Here is a 14,401-nt window from a genome sequence, read left to right on the forward strand (position 1 = left end):
TTACAGACAATAATTATTAAAGTATCACTTAAATATAAATAATTTGGTAATTGAAAAAAATATTTTTACTACAAAAAAGCTACTGCTCGAATTCTTATGTATTTTAATCTAGTTAGATTATTCTAGTAACATTGATTTTAACTTAAAGATATATTTAGATATATTTTAAACATGTTGATATTTTATTTTCAAGAATAATATTTTTTTTTAATTTTCACATTGATAGATAAATATTTCCATTTTAGTACGATTTGGGTTCACTGCATTAAAGATAGTTATATTATGTCTATTAAACCATTATCAATTATTATTAAGTAAAGAATGTTTGTAGGTAGAGTCTTTATAAACAATTATATATATTTCAAACCATAAGTAAAGTAACTGTATTGTTTAAAATATTTTATTATACAGCAAAATTTTCAACTGCAATACTTACGAACTTCTCATTTTAGGACTGCCGATAATAATGAAGCAGGATGGCTGTGAGAAACCTGCCGCTGGCCAGTTCACCGCTCACGAGCAAGCCAGATCGCTCGAACCTCTGTTGTTTTCGTATGCTAACAGGTACTTGGGTTATAATTTCCTGCAGCAGCTTTGATGCATATTGCTGCTTTGATGTGTTTGTTGCGAATGTTTATGCTTATTGGCTTTTATGATTGTGAAATTTTGTAAGTAATAAAACACTAAGGAGATTGTTTTCGAATCAAACTTTGAAAACTTATAACAGTGTTTAATTTTCTGCGGGTGATAATGTAAACTTAGCTAATGTAATATCTAAATTGTGTTTCTTTGTTGATAAGTAATGCTAAGTACATACATCGATATCAGTTTAACTGAAAATTTGTTACTTTTTTATGAATAAACGCCTTATAATTTAATGTGTGCAGAAATTTTACTTGAATTGTTTCGTTTTTTTTTTTTTTGAAGTATGAGAATTACTGATAAAGACATATGCTAATATAAAAAGGTGCAAGTTTTGAAAAAAAAAACACTTTCTTTATAATCTTTTTTTCTTGGAATTTATTATTAAAACTAATTTTCATTAATTTGCTTAAATTTTCAGGGACAACTCTTACTTGTGCACGATGAGGCTGGGCAAAAACGCCAAATTCGACCAGCTGGACAACTTTCCCTCCCCAAAAACTTCTGCTTCCATGGCAACGCACGCGTCGTCATCCAGCGAAAGTTCTACAAAACTGAGACCCTGCTACTGTGAGAGTTTTTCCACGGACGGCGGTACTTGTACAAGAAACTTGAAACTGGTTTGTTGCTTGTTATGTTAAAATATTGATGCTAAAGGTATTATTTATGTTTAAACTAAAATAAGATTATTATTGATAGTTTATGTGTAAGATAGTAAAAGATAGTTAAAAAGAATTTAATTTTCAAGTCTACAAGCTTTAAACATAAAATCAGATTTCCGGGGACCGTTCTCCGAACAGGGAGTTTTGCACGGGTATCAGCGTGCGAAGGGGTGTGGGTCAGTACCAGCACACCCATATAGTTACCATAGCACCCAGGTTCCTGCTGGTCAACAAGACAAGCCGGCACAAGCTCAACTTCGCCCAACGACACACTATATCCTACACGAGCGACGCACAAGGAAACAACTACCACCTCTCGATAATACCCGGTTCGAACATACTTTTGACTAATTACTATAAACATGTTTTTATTTTTATCTTTTTAACTTTTGGTCTAATGTTAACAATAAGTAAATTCACAGCTCAACAGATACTAATTCAAATTAATTCTACTCAGGCTCTGCAACATTAAAATTTTCAATTAATAAGACTAAAATTACAACATACAAACCATAAAGATCTGTTAGTAAGAACAGAGTAGATTGCGCCTTAACATAATGCAATTTTTTCCAGGTTCATCAGTAGTGTTCCATTGGCCGAGAGTGGACTTGGACACGTTGTTGTGCGTCAAACTGGCAGACGTGGATGATTGTCATTGGAGCGGGGGTTTTGTAATTGACCGGGTCAACGCTTTTCACATTCCGCTCAGGATAGCCAGCGGTTTCTACAATAGAAGTTCGCAAGGTTTTTGTTAGATTCTACGAGAGACTCAATTTTTTTATGTAGAAGAATAACCTATCATAAGCTTGTTCTGTAGTAAAAATTTTTGAGATTATTTCATAAATAAATTTTATTTTTAGTGTGATAAAATCAATAAACCTTATGTTTAAAGTTTTCAAACTAAGTCATAGTTTTAGTCATATTTAGAAATAGTAAGTCTTGTAGTTAGTTCTAAACTATTCTGTGATTGTATTTGAAAAACTTTATGTACATAAATAATAGCTTGCTGAACTGAAGATCTTGTGTATAAGAGTGTTTTGATTTGTTTAAGTAATATCTTAGTTGTTAGAAATTTATTTCAAATTTAATAGAACTGCACCCGCAGTCACCTCACTGCATTTTCTTGAGTGTCGAAGTGACGCTTTCCGAAGCAACGTATTACGTCACAATAAGCGATGCAGATCCGAAGCTCATACCTCCGCCGCTGAGAATTGACAACTTGTCTGCCGCCACAGTCATTTATAAGCAAGTAAGTATCAAAATACTAATTTGGGTTTGTAAATTGTTTTTAACTTTTTTGTAAAATAATCTCAAATAATAATGGAACTGATTACAAATCTTTTACAATCTTTTATTTCCTCATCCCTGTTTCTTCTTCGGTTTTCAATAAAAGTTTTTTTTTACACTTTGCACAATAAATTTTTCCATAGCATATGGTTGTATGCAAACTTGTATGATCGCAGGTGGGAACGGACGACATGTACAACACGGAAGTTCACGCAGACAACAAACTCGCATTTGCCTGTGACGAACCGTGCAAGCCTGAACTCGTGCAGTGCACTGTTAAAGGTAAAAATTTAATTTGATAATGTATTGACAATGTTAATCGAAAGATGTAGTTAAATTATAAGCTAGGTTTAAAAAATTGATGACGTAGGTTTTTTACGTTTTTTACGTAGAGTAGTTAGGTATTTGACCATAGAAAATGTTAAGTATTTCTAAATAGTAAAGTTTTTCAAAGTACACTCTGTACGGCTCAAGTAATTTTAAAAAATTATATAACTGAAACTAGCTAGTTTAGTTTATATTTGTGATCAAATAAACGTTTTATTTTTTAAATTTAAAAACTTAATTGAATTTTAGGTGGATCAATGTCAGTGATAGTGGACATGAAGCAAATAGGACTGGAAAAGCAACTTTGCTACGAAAACTTCATATACATTGCCATTGGACCGCCTCAGCAATGCATCACACGTAAGAAAACATTTTTGTTATAAAACTTCTCTGCTAAAGTTATTATATATTTTTGATCTACTTTGATCATCAGACCGCATCCTTCAGTATACTGAGCCCCAGGTTTCGTTTTTGTTGAAAATATTAAGTTGCAACCGGAAAAGCTTTTAATCTTCAATATACAATTTATGTTAACTTGAGCTTATCTCACGGCACACGAAAGTAAAGGCTTTGGCTCTGACAAGCTTTCGCCGATTTTGTCTTTGCATAATATACTTTGCATAATTTTTAAGTTGTGTTTAAATTTTATATACCTGTTTTCTGGGCATCTATTGAAAAAATATAGTGAACGTTTATAAGAAATTACTTTTGGAACTTTCATTAAACTTTAATATTTGCAGGCAGCCGAAGTCGGGTGAGCGCGGATCCGCAGCGCCTCGTTATCGACGTCGACCAATCAGATCCGTTTAAACTCAGATTGCAGCCACTCAGGGAAGGGAAGAGGAGCCAGCTGTGGCGGATGACCTCAGACGGGAAGTTGTACCACGAAGGAAGCTCGTCACCGGGTGGCGGCAGAGAGACATCAAAAAGAAGCGGTTATTACGGCGGAAACCAACCTGGTACTTGATTTTGATCAGTTATTAACGAAAAAAATAGAAAGTTTATAAGGGAGGGTTTTTTTTCTGTCAGAAACTTTTTTTACTTTCATACGTAATTCGTTTCAAATAAATTTATCGTCAGGATTTTTTTTTTGGAAAATTAAAATGGCAGCAATGTTTTAAATGAATAAACAAAAAGGTTTGATCATATTATAACTTGAGCTTGTCTCTAGGCATATGTAAGTCCAGGCTCTGTTAGACTAAAACCGATGTTTTCTTGAAACAAATAAATGAATGACTAGTATGCACGAGTATAAAATGATATTAAAAAGTTGTATAACTGAAAGAAAAATGTTTTGTTTCAGGTCTGGTTCTGGACATTGGAGAGCTCGGTTTTGTAAAAGACGAGGGGGTTCCCTTGATTCTCGCTCAGCACGACACCAGAAGACTCCCAACTCAGACGTGGAAGTTTCAACAAGGGGGATTTCTGACCTGCAAGAAGAAGGGGCTCTGCGTTCAGGTGCTTTCAAATAAACTACTAGGACCGTTTTTTTATCCAATCAATATTAATTCTCGTTCAACTGAAATTAAAAAATAATAATAATAAGAGAAAATATTGAAAAAAATTACAAAACAAATTTTGCAGGTGCCTAAATTGGAAGTTGGCGCCGAGCCGAGGCTGATGCAGTGGCAACAACACGACCTGCCCGCCCGCCAGTGCTGCTCCCTCAAAATGATCCCCGGCAGCGGAGTGCTGTCGCTGAAAATTACCAGAGACGGACCGACCAGAGTCCTTCAAATTCGCGATATAAGGTTGAATCTACTTTTTTTTTCAATGCAAGACCAAAAAAAAAAAAAAAAATTGAGTGATTATATATTTAAGTAAACCCACTAAGTTGCTTATATTATTAGCTCATGCAATTAGCTGCTGTTATTTTTGTTATATAAACAAACCTGCGTTTTGTTGAGCTTTGAAATGTATCTATATATTTTAGAAAACGATCAGGATAACTTTGACATTGTTAAAACTCCACAGGCAGCAGAGGTCGGAGTCGCAGAAGCTGCTGAAGCAGGCGGTGAGCGCCACCGAGGAAAGGAGGAACCTGATCAGGAGGAGCTCCAAGGAGAAGATGGAGAAGCAGACGAGGCTGCACGTGAACGTGTCGCTGTACAAGGGGATCGGGGTGTCGCTGGTCAACTCCAACCCCGAGGAGCTGCTCTATGCCAGCCTGTGCGGCGTCAACATGAACCTGACGCTGGGAAGAGACGAGCAGAACGTCCTACTCAGAATACAGAAAGTTCAGGTTAACTATTGTAGTCGTAATTAACTGTAATGTGTATTATACAGGGTTGCCACTCGGTCAGGAAAAGTCAGGAAATCAGGAAAAGTCAGGAAAAAATGGGGGTTTTGAAAAAAAGTCAGGAAATTTGATAAAATTTCAAAATAGTCAGATTTTTTCAGTTTAAATTTACAAAATTCCTTGTTTTCCAAAGTCTTCAAATGGTAAAAATTAATTAAAAGTCCTTTAAAGTCAGAAAACAATTCTAAAATTTTCCTAGAAATTTACAAAAATATTTAATTTTATTTCCAATGCCTTCACCTGGTATAAATTAGTAAAATATCCTTTATAAACCTGCAAAAATTTTCTATTAACATATTGAACAGGTACCCTACTTGAACAAGCAGATTTTGTTAGCTTTTTAGTATTGATGATCTGTAGCAAGGACACTTCCATAGTGAAACTGTGATATATACACAAAAGATTATCTAGCATAATTTTAGAATTAAAGTGTTTTTTGTTTAAATAATTGAGTTCTTTATAACTAAGCAGTTAGTTTAGTATTTTATGTAACGAGTTAATGTGTATACTTTACCTCTTTATAATTTTTTTAAAGTTGTTTAAATTTATAAATTAAGTTATAAGAGAGGTATATGCTAAGGTTAAGTTTACTTATTGTTTGTTTTTTTTGTAGAGTAACTTAAGTTTTTAAAGTAAATAAGAGTATATTTATTTGTTACAAATTTTATACTAAATGATAAGAGGAAGTATTTTATACAACAGATATATAGTTTACTTTTTTATGTTTTTTTTTACAGTTACTTAAGTATATTCTTTTTTAATTGATTCTTAATTTAAGGATTTTATAACAAAAAGTTTGGGTAGTATTTTATTAAACTAAGTGAACAATTTATATAAGTAAAACTGATTTAGAAAAGTCTGGAAAATTTTGGTAAAAAGTCAGGAAAAGTCAGGAAATTTTTCTCAGCTTGATCAGTGGCAACCATGATTATAGTATTAAAAAAATTTAGTTGTTTATGATAAATTTGCTCAGCAGTTATGATGTTTGTTCATTTTATTAAGTTTGAAAATATACGTGTATTAAAAGGTACTGTAGGATCAAAAGTTCTTTTTTTATCTTGCTTAATAAGTTCTAGGATTTTACTAAAAGCACAAATTTAACAAAGCATATTTAGTTTTTTATTTATATCATAAATATTAAACATTTATGTTTTTAAAAGATCTGTGTAAACTAAAATAGAATTAATAAAAAAAGGTGGACAACCAACTTTTGGGCGGTAAACCAGTCGTATTAATCCACCCGACGACCGACAGCGGGGTGGTGACGTCACAATCGACTTCCATCGACCCGCAGTACCACGACGACGATTCTCCCAACTCAGTTTCGCAACCCTTCATTCAGATTCACGCGGTCAGGCAGACTTCTACTTCATCGCTGTTGGTTGAAATTGTGGTTAAATTTATTGCTACGGTCAAACTTTTTTTAAAAATACTTGAAAAAAATTTGTGTTTTACAACAACAACTGTTAAGTTAACAACTGTTTTTTAAAGTTTAAAAGTTCTTATTTTAAATCCATTTTTTTATACCTGTAATTAACGGAAGCCTAGATAACCTATGTATACATCTTGATAGTATTAAAAGAATAAATCAAATAGTTTTAAACAAAACAATTATTTAGCATTATTGATTGATGAAGGTACGAATTGTTCAAGACGGTGACGATAAAACTTGAGGAGGCGAACGTCCAGATGGAAGAAAGACTTTTGTTGAAAATACTTCAATTTGTCGGCTACACGTCAAAAGACGACGGCAATAATGACCAATTGAACTACGACGACAAAGTTCATTTGTTTTATTTTTTCTAGACTTAAAGTTGATTTTTTATAAACTAATAATAATACTAAAGTTATTAAACGTTCATATTTTTATTTGACCGAAAACATTAACGTTATACTATCTTCAAAATTGTGTTTTTTGAAACTATTATAAAATTCCAGTTTAAATGAAACACTTTTAAAAGTTAATTTTTTAGCAACTCCAAATAGTTACGGCAAATCATTAGTTGCAATGAGAACCTTATTTCAAACATTAAACTTTTGTTTAGTAACATTTCAATATTAATTCAAGTTGGATTTGTACCGGGTGGCCAACATGGATGCCAACCAGTTTGGGGGAAACCCGGACGCCAACGGCGACGTCAGGAAGCGCTACTACTTCGACGGCTTGAACGTCATAATTTCCCCCAAGCTGAAACTGGGCTTCGTCACGTGCCCGATGGAGCAGCTGGAGCAGGAGTTGAGGGACGTCAGGTCTCTGTTTCCTTTCTCCTTCGTGCAGTTTCAGAACGCACCGATCAGGATCGACGCTTACCGGAGGAGCCACATGTTCGAGACAGCCGAGTTTCTGTCGGGCGACTTCAAAAAAGTTCGTTCGATAAGTTGATTGATTTTTTTTTTTCTTTTTGAAATGAAGGTTTTCCATATCTAGTTTTTCTTTGTTGCAAACAAAGATAAATTATTTTTGTTTTTGTCTAATACAAGTTTTTTTTGTCTTTAAAAAAAAAGTTGATTTAGTACAAGAATATTCACAGCACATGGTCGACCAAGTGTTGAGCCAGGTGTTCAAAATATTCTTCTCGTTCGATTGTCTCGGCAACCCGATCGGAATTGCCACCGACGTCAAGGCGGGGATCACAAACCTGGCCAGCGGCAACATTCCCGAGATGCTGTTGAATTTCTCACACGGACTCTCAAACTCAACCGCTAAGGTTTTTTTTAACTAATTGTTTGTAGAAAATTTTAAAAGCTAGTATGATAGCTGGTGTTTAAAAAAAAGTTGATAGTGTTTGTGAAAAGTAATTGAGTTTGTAATTTTATATTTTTGTACTCTTATTTTGCTTAATTTTTTCTACAAAGTTTACAAAAACCTTTTACTTCCGTTGAGTTTATGCTACAAAAAAAAACTGTTTTACAACCAGCAAGTCTTGTATGTATTTACAGAAAATAATGTTTATTTATAACAAAATCAAACTTTACTTATAAACAGTTTTTACAAAAGTATTTCGAATCAGTGCTGCCTACTAAACGTTTTGCTTAAAGAAATATTTTAAACACAAGCGAAATGCCAGGTGGTGGGAACGTTGTCGAACGGCATGGGCAGGATTGTGATGGACGAAGATTACGGGAACAAGAGGAGGGCAATCCAGGCCAACGCTGGAAATTCCGCGGGTGGGCATGTTATCGCCGGATTGCAGGTTTGTTTTTGAACTTTAACTCAACTCAACTAACAAGTTTCGATTAGTTTCAACGCGTAAAATAAACTACTTTTAGCTTAAACTTAAGTCTCTTGATTTGTTTTTGAATTATTATATCTACCACATATTTGTTAAATTATTTTTTTTTAGATTTAACTTATAACTGAAGAGCCATAGAGAGCAAATTATAGTTTTGTCTAATTTAGTGAAATGCGTCTCCTTGTATGTTCAATTTAGAACTAAACCTAAATTATTAGTGTCTAGTTCAAAAAAATACTTACAATTATTTAAAATAAAAAATAGATGGTTTGACCTCATAGTTTCTTATTAGGTGACAAACTTTTAAAGTTTTCAAATACTTGTTACTAGGGATTGATGGCTGGGGTGATGGGAGGCCTCACCAGCGTCATAACTCAACCGGTGAAAGGGGCCCAGTCCGGAGGGGCGAGCGGATTTTTCAAGGGAATCGGCAAGGGCATCATAGGAACGGTTGCCAAGCCGATAACAGGAGTGCTCGACTTCGCGTCCAATTCGGCCTCGGCGGTCAGAGACCTGTCCATACAAGACGATGCCCTGGTCGAGAGGATGCGCCTCATCAGGTGTTGCCATGGCTTCCAGGTATCACCTATTTTGGAGTTATAGTTTTCAACTTGATGTAATGAATAAAAAATAGTTTGTATAGCAAATTTAAAACTCGTATATATCAATAACAAAATATACGATAAGTATATTTTAATGTTGATTAGTGTAGTGTGAGTATTAGAGTAGTTTGTTTCAAAATAGAAATATTTCTAAAGTTTGACTTGGCAAAAGATTAGTCTTTGTTTAATTTTATTAAAAAATAATTAGAAAACAATATTTAATCAGGGTTGCTTGCAAGCGTACTCTCACTCAGAGAGCAGGGGTCAGCAAATATTGTACCAGATAAACCACAATAATTACAGGGAGCATTTCTACAGCCTCACTGAAATTGGTGCGCCTGGAACAGCCGGAATAATTGTAAGTTACAGAAAAAATATTTATTTTAGCTTTTTTAATACCTCACAGATGAAAATTTTAAGACTAAGCTATAATTTTCACATACAATTTTTTTTTGAAGAATTTAACCAACATCAAATTAGAATTAATTCAGCATATAATTTTTGTTATAGAACAACGTACGTCACAATTTTTTAAACATAACCAAGGTTCTTTATATTGTTGGTAAAAGATAAGTGAGTGTTTGGATATTAATAAATAAAAATTAATTTAGTATACAATAAAAACATCTGCCTGCATTTAAATGTGACTTAACCAGAAATGCATTTCCAAACCCCAAAACAGGTGATAACCACCAAGCAGCAGGTTTACATAGTGAAGGCGAATCACCGTGACAACAACCAATCGGTGGACGCCGACAACATTCTGCTCATAATCCCCTACACCGATCTCATCAGGGTGAGCGTGGTTGCCGAGGAGGAACAGAGGGAGGTGTCGGCCGGAGGAAGGAGAAACGAAATTTATTACGTCGAATTTCATTTCGTTGTTTGTTGCTCTTTCATTGATTTAGATGTAGAAGAAGTATTAAAACTTATTTTAAGTTTTTGGAAAGTTATTTAATTTGTGTACTTCACTAAACGAGTTCTGCCTTCTGTATTTTTTTAAAACTGTAAACTTTTTCCTAGTGCAACAAAATATACGATTGTACTTTTTAAAGAATTCAGGACCAAATTTTTTTTTTTGATTTACTCCGTCACATAAACATAATTCTTTCAAATTTGAAATTAAAACTTCATGTTTGAATTTCAAAATATTAACTTGATGTTTCCAGGATCAGGACTCGGCGGGCGGCGTCAGGTACGCGAGCAGCCACCAGGTTGAGGAGAGCTTCGTGTCGGCGCTGCGATCGACCACCGTCTTCACCTCGCCCCAGTACCGCTCGCATCAGGGGCTGTCCCCCCATCAAAACCCCCAGGTGAACGAGCAGAACGTGAAGAAGCCGCGGGTGAGGTGCAGCACGCTGCAGGTGGCGGAAGCGGTCAGCAGGAAGGTCGACTTCGCCAAGACGCTGCTGCTGGATCAGAGGGAAACGCTTCTGTGACGTCATAGTTGACGGAGTTTGGTTTGGCGTGGGAGTCGGGGCGAGAATTTTACACGGAAAGCTGCATATTTTTTACTTTTTTCTTTTCGTTTTGTCGGTAGCTTTTTTGTTCGTCATTTTTTAGGAAAGTTGATTTTTTTTGCGAAGCTTTTTTCGTGCAGTCGATTTTTTGATGTTTCTTTTCGTTTGAAGCCTAACAATCTTAATTTTTATTTTAATATTTTTACTTTTATTGACTGCACCTTTGAGTGTATACTATGCTAACTATATTATGCATAATTTAAGCTTAATAATACTTTTAAACTAATACTTACACTCGTTTAAGATTTATTTTCGATTTAAGTTTTATTACACTACCTATGTAATAATTTGTTTCCTGTGATTTTATTTTACACTCGTTGTTTTAAACAAAGACAACAAATTGATTCTTAGGCTTGAAAGATTTTATCTAAAAGTTTTTGTTGAGGTTAACATATTTGAAAAACTAACAAAAACCTTAACTAAAAGTAATCACACAAACTAGGCTTTTTTTTAAATTAATGATAAGAAATAAATCTTGACGGTCTACGTAATTTTGGAATAACTTTTGTTTTCAATCCTCTAAGGTAAAACTTAATGAAATAATTAATTTTTATATACTACCAAGTACGAAAAATTTTGAAAATTTAATTGAACATTTATTGTAAAAAAGTTAGTTGCTTTGCACAAATTTGTTTTAAAGGTTAAAACTTGATGCCGCACGCCAGAGGCTTCTGCTTGACAGGCTAGTTCGTACATTGCCGTTCCTATGATTGTGTTCTAGTTAAAAGTTACTGTATGTAAGATGAACACTTTCGATCTTGAATTTTTATTAAAGATCAAGAGTGGACAACATACGTTAGACTTAAAATTCCTATCCGTGCACAACTCCAACTTTAAAAAAAAATCTTATTTGGTTCTTTTTATTTTACTGTTACCCCTTACCTTTGGTCGGTAAGCGGTTCTCGGATTTGATCGCGGGTTGAAACTGAGCGGTTCCCACAACATACGGCATGCGAATAAATTTTTAAAGATAAAAAATAGTAGTAAACATAGGTATGAATTTTAAAAATATTATATTAACTAAAATGTGGTAATAGTTCCATTGTTTAAATTTTATGCGAGACATATCAGTAAAATTTTAGAAACGACAACAAAGGAAAATATTACACTTGAGTTAATAAAAAAATCTGTTTTTATTCACTATAATGCTTTTGAATAATAAGCCCTACAAGTTACAATGATTAAAACTATTAATAATCAAAAAAAATATTTGCTTTAATTAGTACAAAACTGAAATAATAACTACCATTTATTTAAAATTCTTAGTCATAGTTATTAAGTTGGTGTTCATTAATCAAAAATAAGTTACCCAACAAATATCTTCGAGAGAAAAAAATACAAAAATATTTGTTCATTTCCTAAGAAATGCCATTAATATTTAGAACACTTTAATACGAATATAATAGCAAGCTATGAATGTCATCAAAATTAAGTGAATGTTTTTTAAGTTCTAATCTATAATATAATGAACTTTTAAGATTATCAAATGATCTTTCTAATTTTTCCATACTACATTTTTCCTGGTTGATTAAAAAACCGCTATGTCAACTAAATAACTTTGTGTTGTTGCCATCTTGTTTTGAAAGAACCAATGTATTCCAAAGATAAATCTTGTTCGTCCACAATTTCCCTAAAAACAACAATTTTCATAAGATTTTTAACTGGAATACAATTAAAATTTCGTACAGCTGTTTGCCTAACATAAAAAAATATCATTAACTCACAAAACAAAAATTTTTTAGAGGCTGCAAACAAAACGAACAGAGTTTGATGCTTAATGAACGACAAATAAAATTGCTCAAAATGTTTGATCCTAAGACCTGGTGCACGAAAAAACCTTTCACTTATCGAGTCGCACACCACTTGGATACCTTTTAACGTCTTGTACAGGATAGTTCAGAATGTGCAATTGCAGAAACAAGATAAATTACCCATTTGAATGCCTTTTAAAGGGTGTATATAAAGCAACAGTCAGAGATAAGGAAAACAGTGGTTCTACGAGAGTTTCTTTCAAAATAAGATGGCAACAACACAATTACAGCATTCCCAAGAAATTACAAGCAACAGCCCTGACTAAAATCACTATATCAAATAACACCGAATTTTCCGAAATTAAATGGCAAATGCTATTTAAAATCAACTGCTCAGTACCCACAAAGACATATAACTGCAATCTAGAAAGAATGTCCATAGCCTAAGCGGACAGAGTCAAAGCACTTAATAAAAAACAAAGATTTAACTTCTACATGCCCCAATTTTGATATAGTTGATACTAACTTTTATTTATTTTTGTATTTTTTTATTTAATAAACTATTTTAAGTTTTATATATTTATTGTTGTCAGTTTATTCATAAGTATTATTTTATTTGAACAGTATTTTTGCTTAGTTTTAAACTTACATTTAATTAATTTCCCCTATATTAAATTAAGTACATAATTACAATAACTAACTAATTACTTTGTCATTACTTGATCTTACTATATATATTTGTGTCGTTCTTGTTACTTTATTATTACTTAAAAAGCTCTGAAGATCCTTTTAGGAGAAACAGTGGCAGCTAAAGTAACAATCGTTGAATAAAAACTGTTTTAACAAATTATAAGTATGTACTTTATTAATTATTAAAATTTCATTGTTGATTTATTAATTGCTTTATCATAGCTTAGTATTTTATTTTTTATCTTAAATAAAGAAATCTTAAAACTAATAACCTGCTTATTAAAGAAAATCTATAATAGCTTTTACTGTAGAGGTCTATTGTTTTATTTTAGACAACTTTAGTGTTCAGTTAAGTTTAATTGGTACAATTAAGTTTTAGTACTTAAGCATATTATCAGATACAAATAAAAATATTTTTAATTGTACCTGATGATCTACTTTTAACAGTGAAACTTAGTCGTACTAATTAAACTTTACTAAATTTAAATATTGTTTTTATTGCTTCTTTTTTTATGTTTGAGAATTTTTCAAACTCGTCAAGTTTGTGGTTATAAAAAAAAAGTTTTTTATCTTTTATTTTTTTATGTAAAATTGTCAATAGCACAAAAGATGAATTAAAATAAGTTAATTTGTATCAAGACTTTCTTGAAGTAAAACTAAATAAACCTTAGGCGCAATTTTCACTCTGCAGGAGAGGCTAATTGTTTTTTTTTTTGTTAATTTTATTTTGTGTCCAAAATAACTTTTTTAATACATAGCTTATAACCTGAAAGTTTTTTTTTGTCATACGATACTGTACTAAGTACTTATAATTATAGTATCTGCTATAAAACAGTATATATATACATAAGGTTACTTTTAGCATGTAGGTAAAACTAAAGTATTATTAAAAAGTAATATTTTTTACATAACTTATAATGCATTGCAGTTTTTTTATTCTTAAATACATGCTGTAGAAGTCTTTGGTTGAACTTAAACTTCTATTTTCTTAAATCTATTTGTTTTTCAATAGTGTAAGCAGTCCAAACTGATTTTTATAGATCAAATCTAATTTAATTATATGAAAATTGTACAAATATCATTACGGATAAAAACAATCAATTAAAACTATTTTATAAAATTCAAGAATATCGTTTTTTTCACTTTATAGAAAACTATAAAGATTTTTTTTTAAATATACTTCAATACTATAAAATTCAAATATATTCACGTTGTTTAATAAATTACGCAACAGTAAAAATCAATGAAGCTACTTTAAAGAGTTACTGTTTTCAAACTAATTATACAAACTACTAAATCTCAAACTTTTTTATAATAAACGTAGACGCTAGGTGCTGCTAACAAGATAAAATATAGGCGGCTTCTAAGTGTTAGCCTAATATTTAGGA

At 32.4% G+C, this 14,401-nt stretch overlaps 1 protein-coding gene across 1 annotated transcript in view; it reads left to right on the forward strand.

The window, feature by feature from the left end:
- The window catches only part of LOC145830165 (intermembrane lipid transfer protein VPS13D-like), a 53,271-nt gene extending 42,543 nt beyond the window's left edge, over nucleotides 1-10,728 (forward strand). The window contains exons 63-82 of the mRNA XM_082938061.1: nucleotides 453-564; nucleotides 1,064-1,262; nucleotides 1,417-1,633; nucleotides 1,878-2,048; nucleotides 2,396-2,553; nucleotides 2,768-2,873; nucleotides 3,168-3,278; nucleotides 3,659-3,877; nucleotides 4,222-4,376; nucleotides 4,503-4,669; nucleotides 4,893-5,160; nucleotides 6,413-6,594; nucleotides 6,855-6,999; nucleotides 7,286-7,582; nucleotides 7,749-7,925; nucleotides 8,286-8,411; nucleotides 8,781-9,029; nucleotides 9,279-9,410; nucleotides 9,735-9,935; nucleotides 10,222-10,728. Of these exons, the coding sequence (XP_082794187.1) occupies nucleotides 453-564; nucleotides 1,064-1,262; nucleotides 1,417-1,633; nucleotides 1,878-2,048; nucleotides 2,396-2,553; nucleotides 2,768-2,873; nucleotides 3,168-3,278; nucleotides 3,659-3,877; nucleotides 4,222-4,376; nucleotides 4,503-4,669; nucleotides 4,893-5,160; nucleotides 6,413-6,594; nucleotides 6,855-6,999; nucleotides 7,286-7,582; nucleotides 7,749-7,925; nucleotides 8,286-8,411; nucleotides 8,781-9,029; nucleotides 9,279-9,410; nucleotides 9,735-9,935; nucleotides 10,222-10,491 (3,662 nt within the window). The 3' untranslated portion in view covers nucleotides 10,492-10,728. The remainder of the gene's footprint in view (nucleotides 1-452; nucleotides 565-1,063; nucleotides 1,263-1,416; nucleotides 1,634-1,877; nucleotides 2,049-2,395; nucleotides 2,554-2,767; nucleotides 2,874-3,167; nucleotides 3,279-3,658; nucleotides 3,878-4,221; nucleotides 4,377-4,502; nucleotides 4,670-4,892; nucleotides 5,161-6,412; nucleotides 6,595-6,854; nucleotides 7,000-7,285; nucleotides 7,583-7,748; nucleotides 7,926-8,285; nucleotides 8,412-8,780; nucleotides 9,030-9,278; nucleotides 9,411-9,734; nucleotides 9,936-10,221) is intronic.
- Nucleotides 10,729-14,401: the final 3,673 nt, after the last annotated feature.

This window comes from Thalia democratica, chromosome 2 (assembly GCF_965202585.1).
Source record: "Thalia democratica chromosome 2, ktThaDemo2.hap1.1, whole genome shotgun sequence".
Classification (NCBI taxonomy): Eukaryota; Metazoa; Chordata; class Thaliacea; order Salpida; family Salpidae; genus Thalia; species Thalia democratica.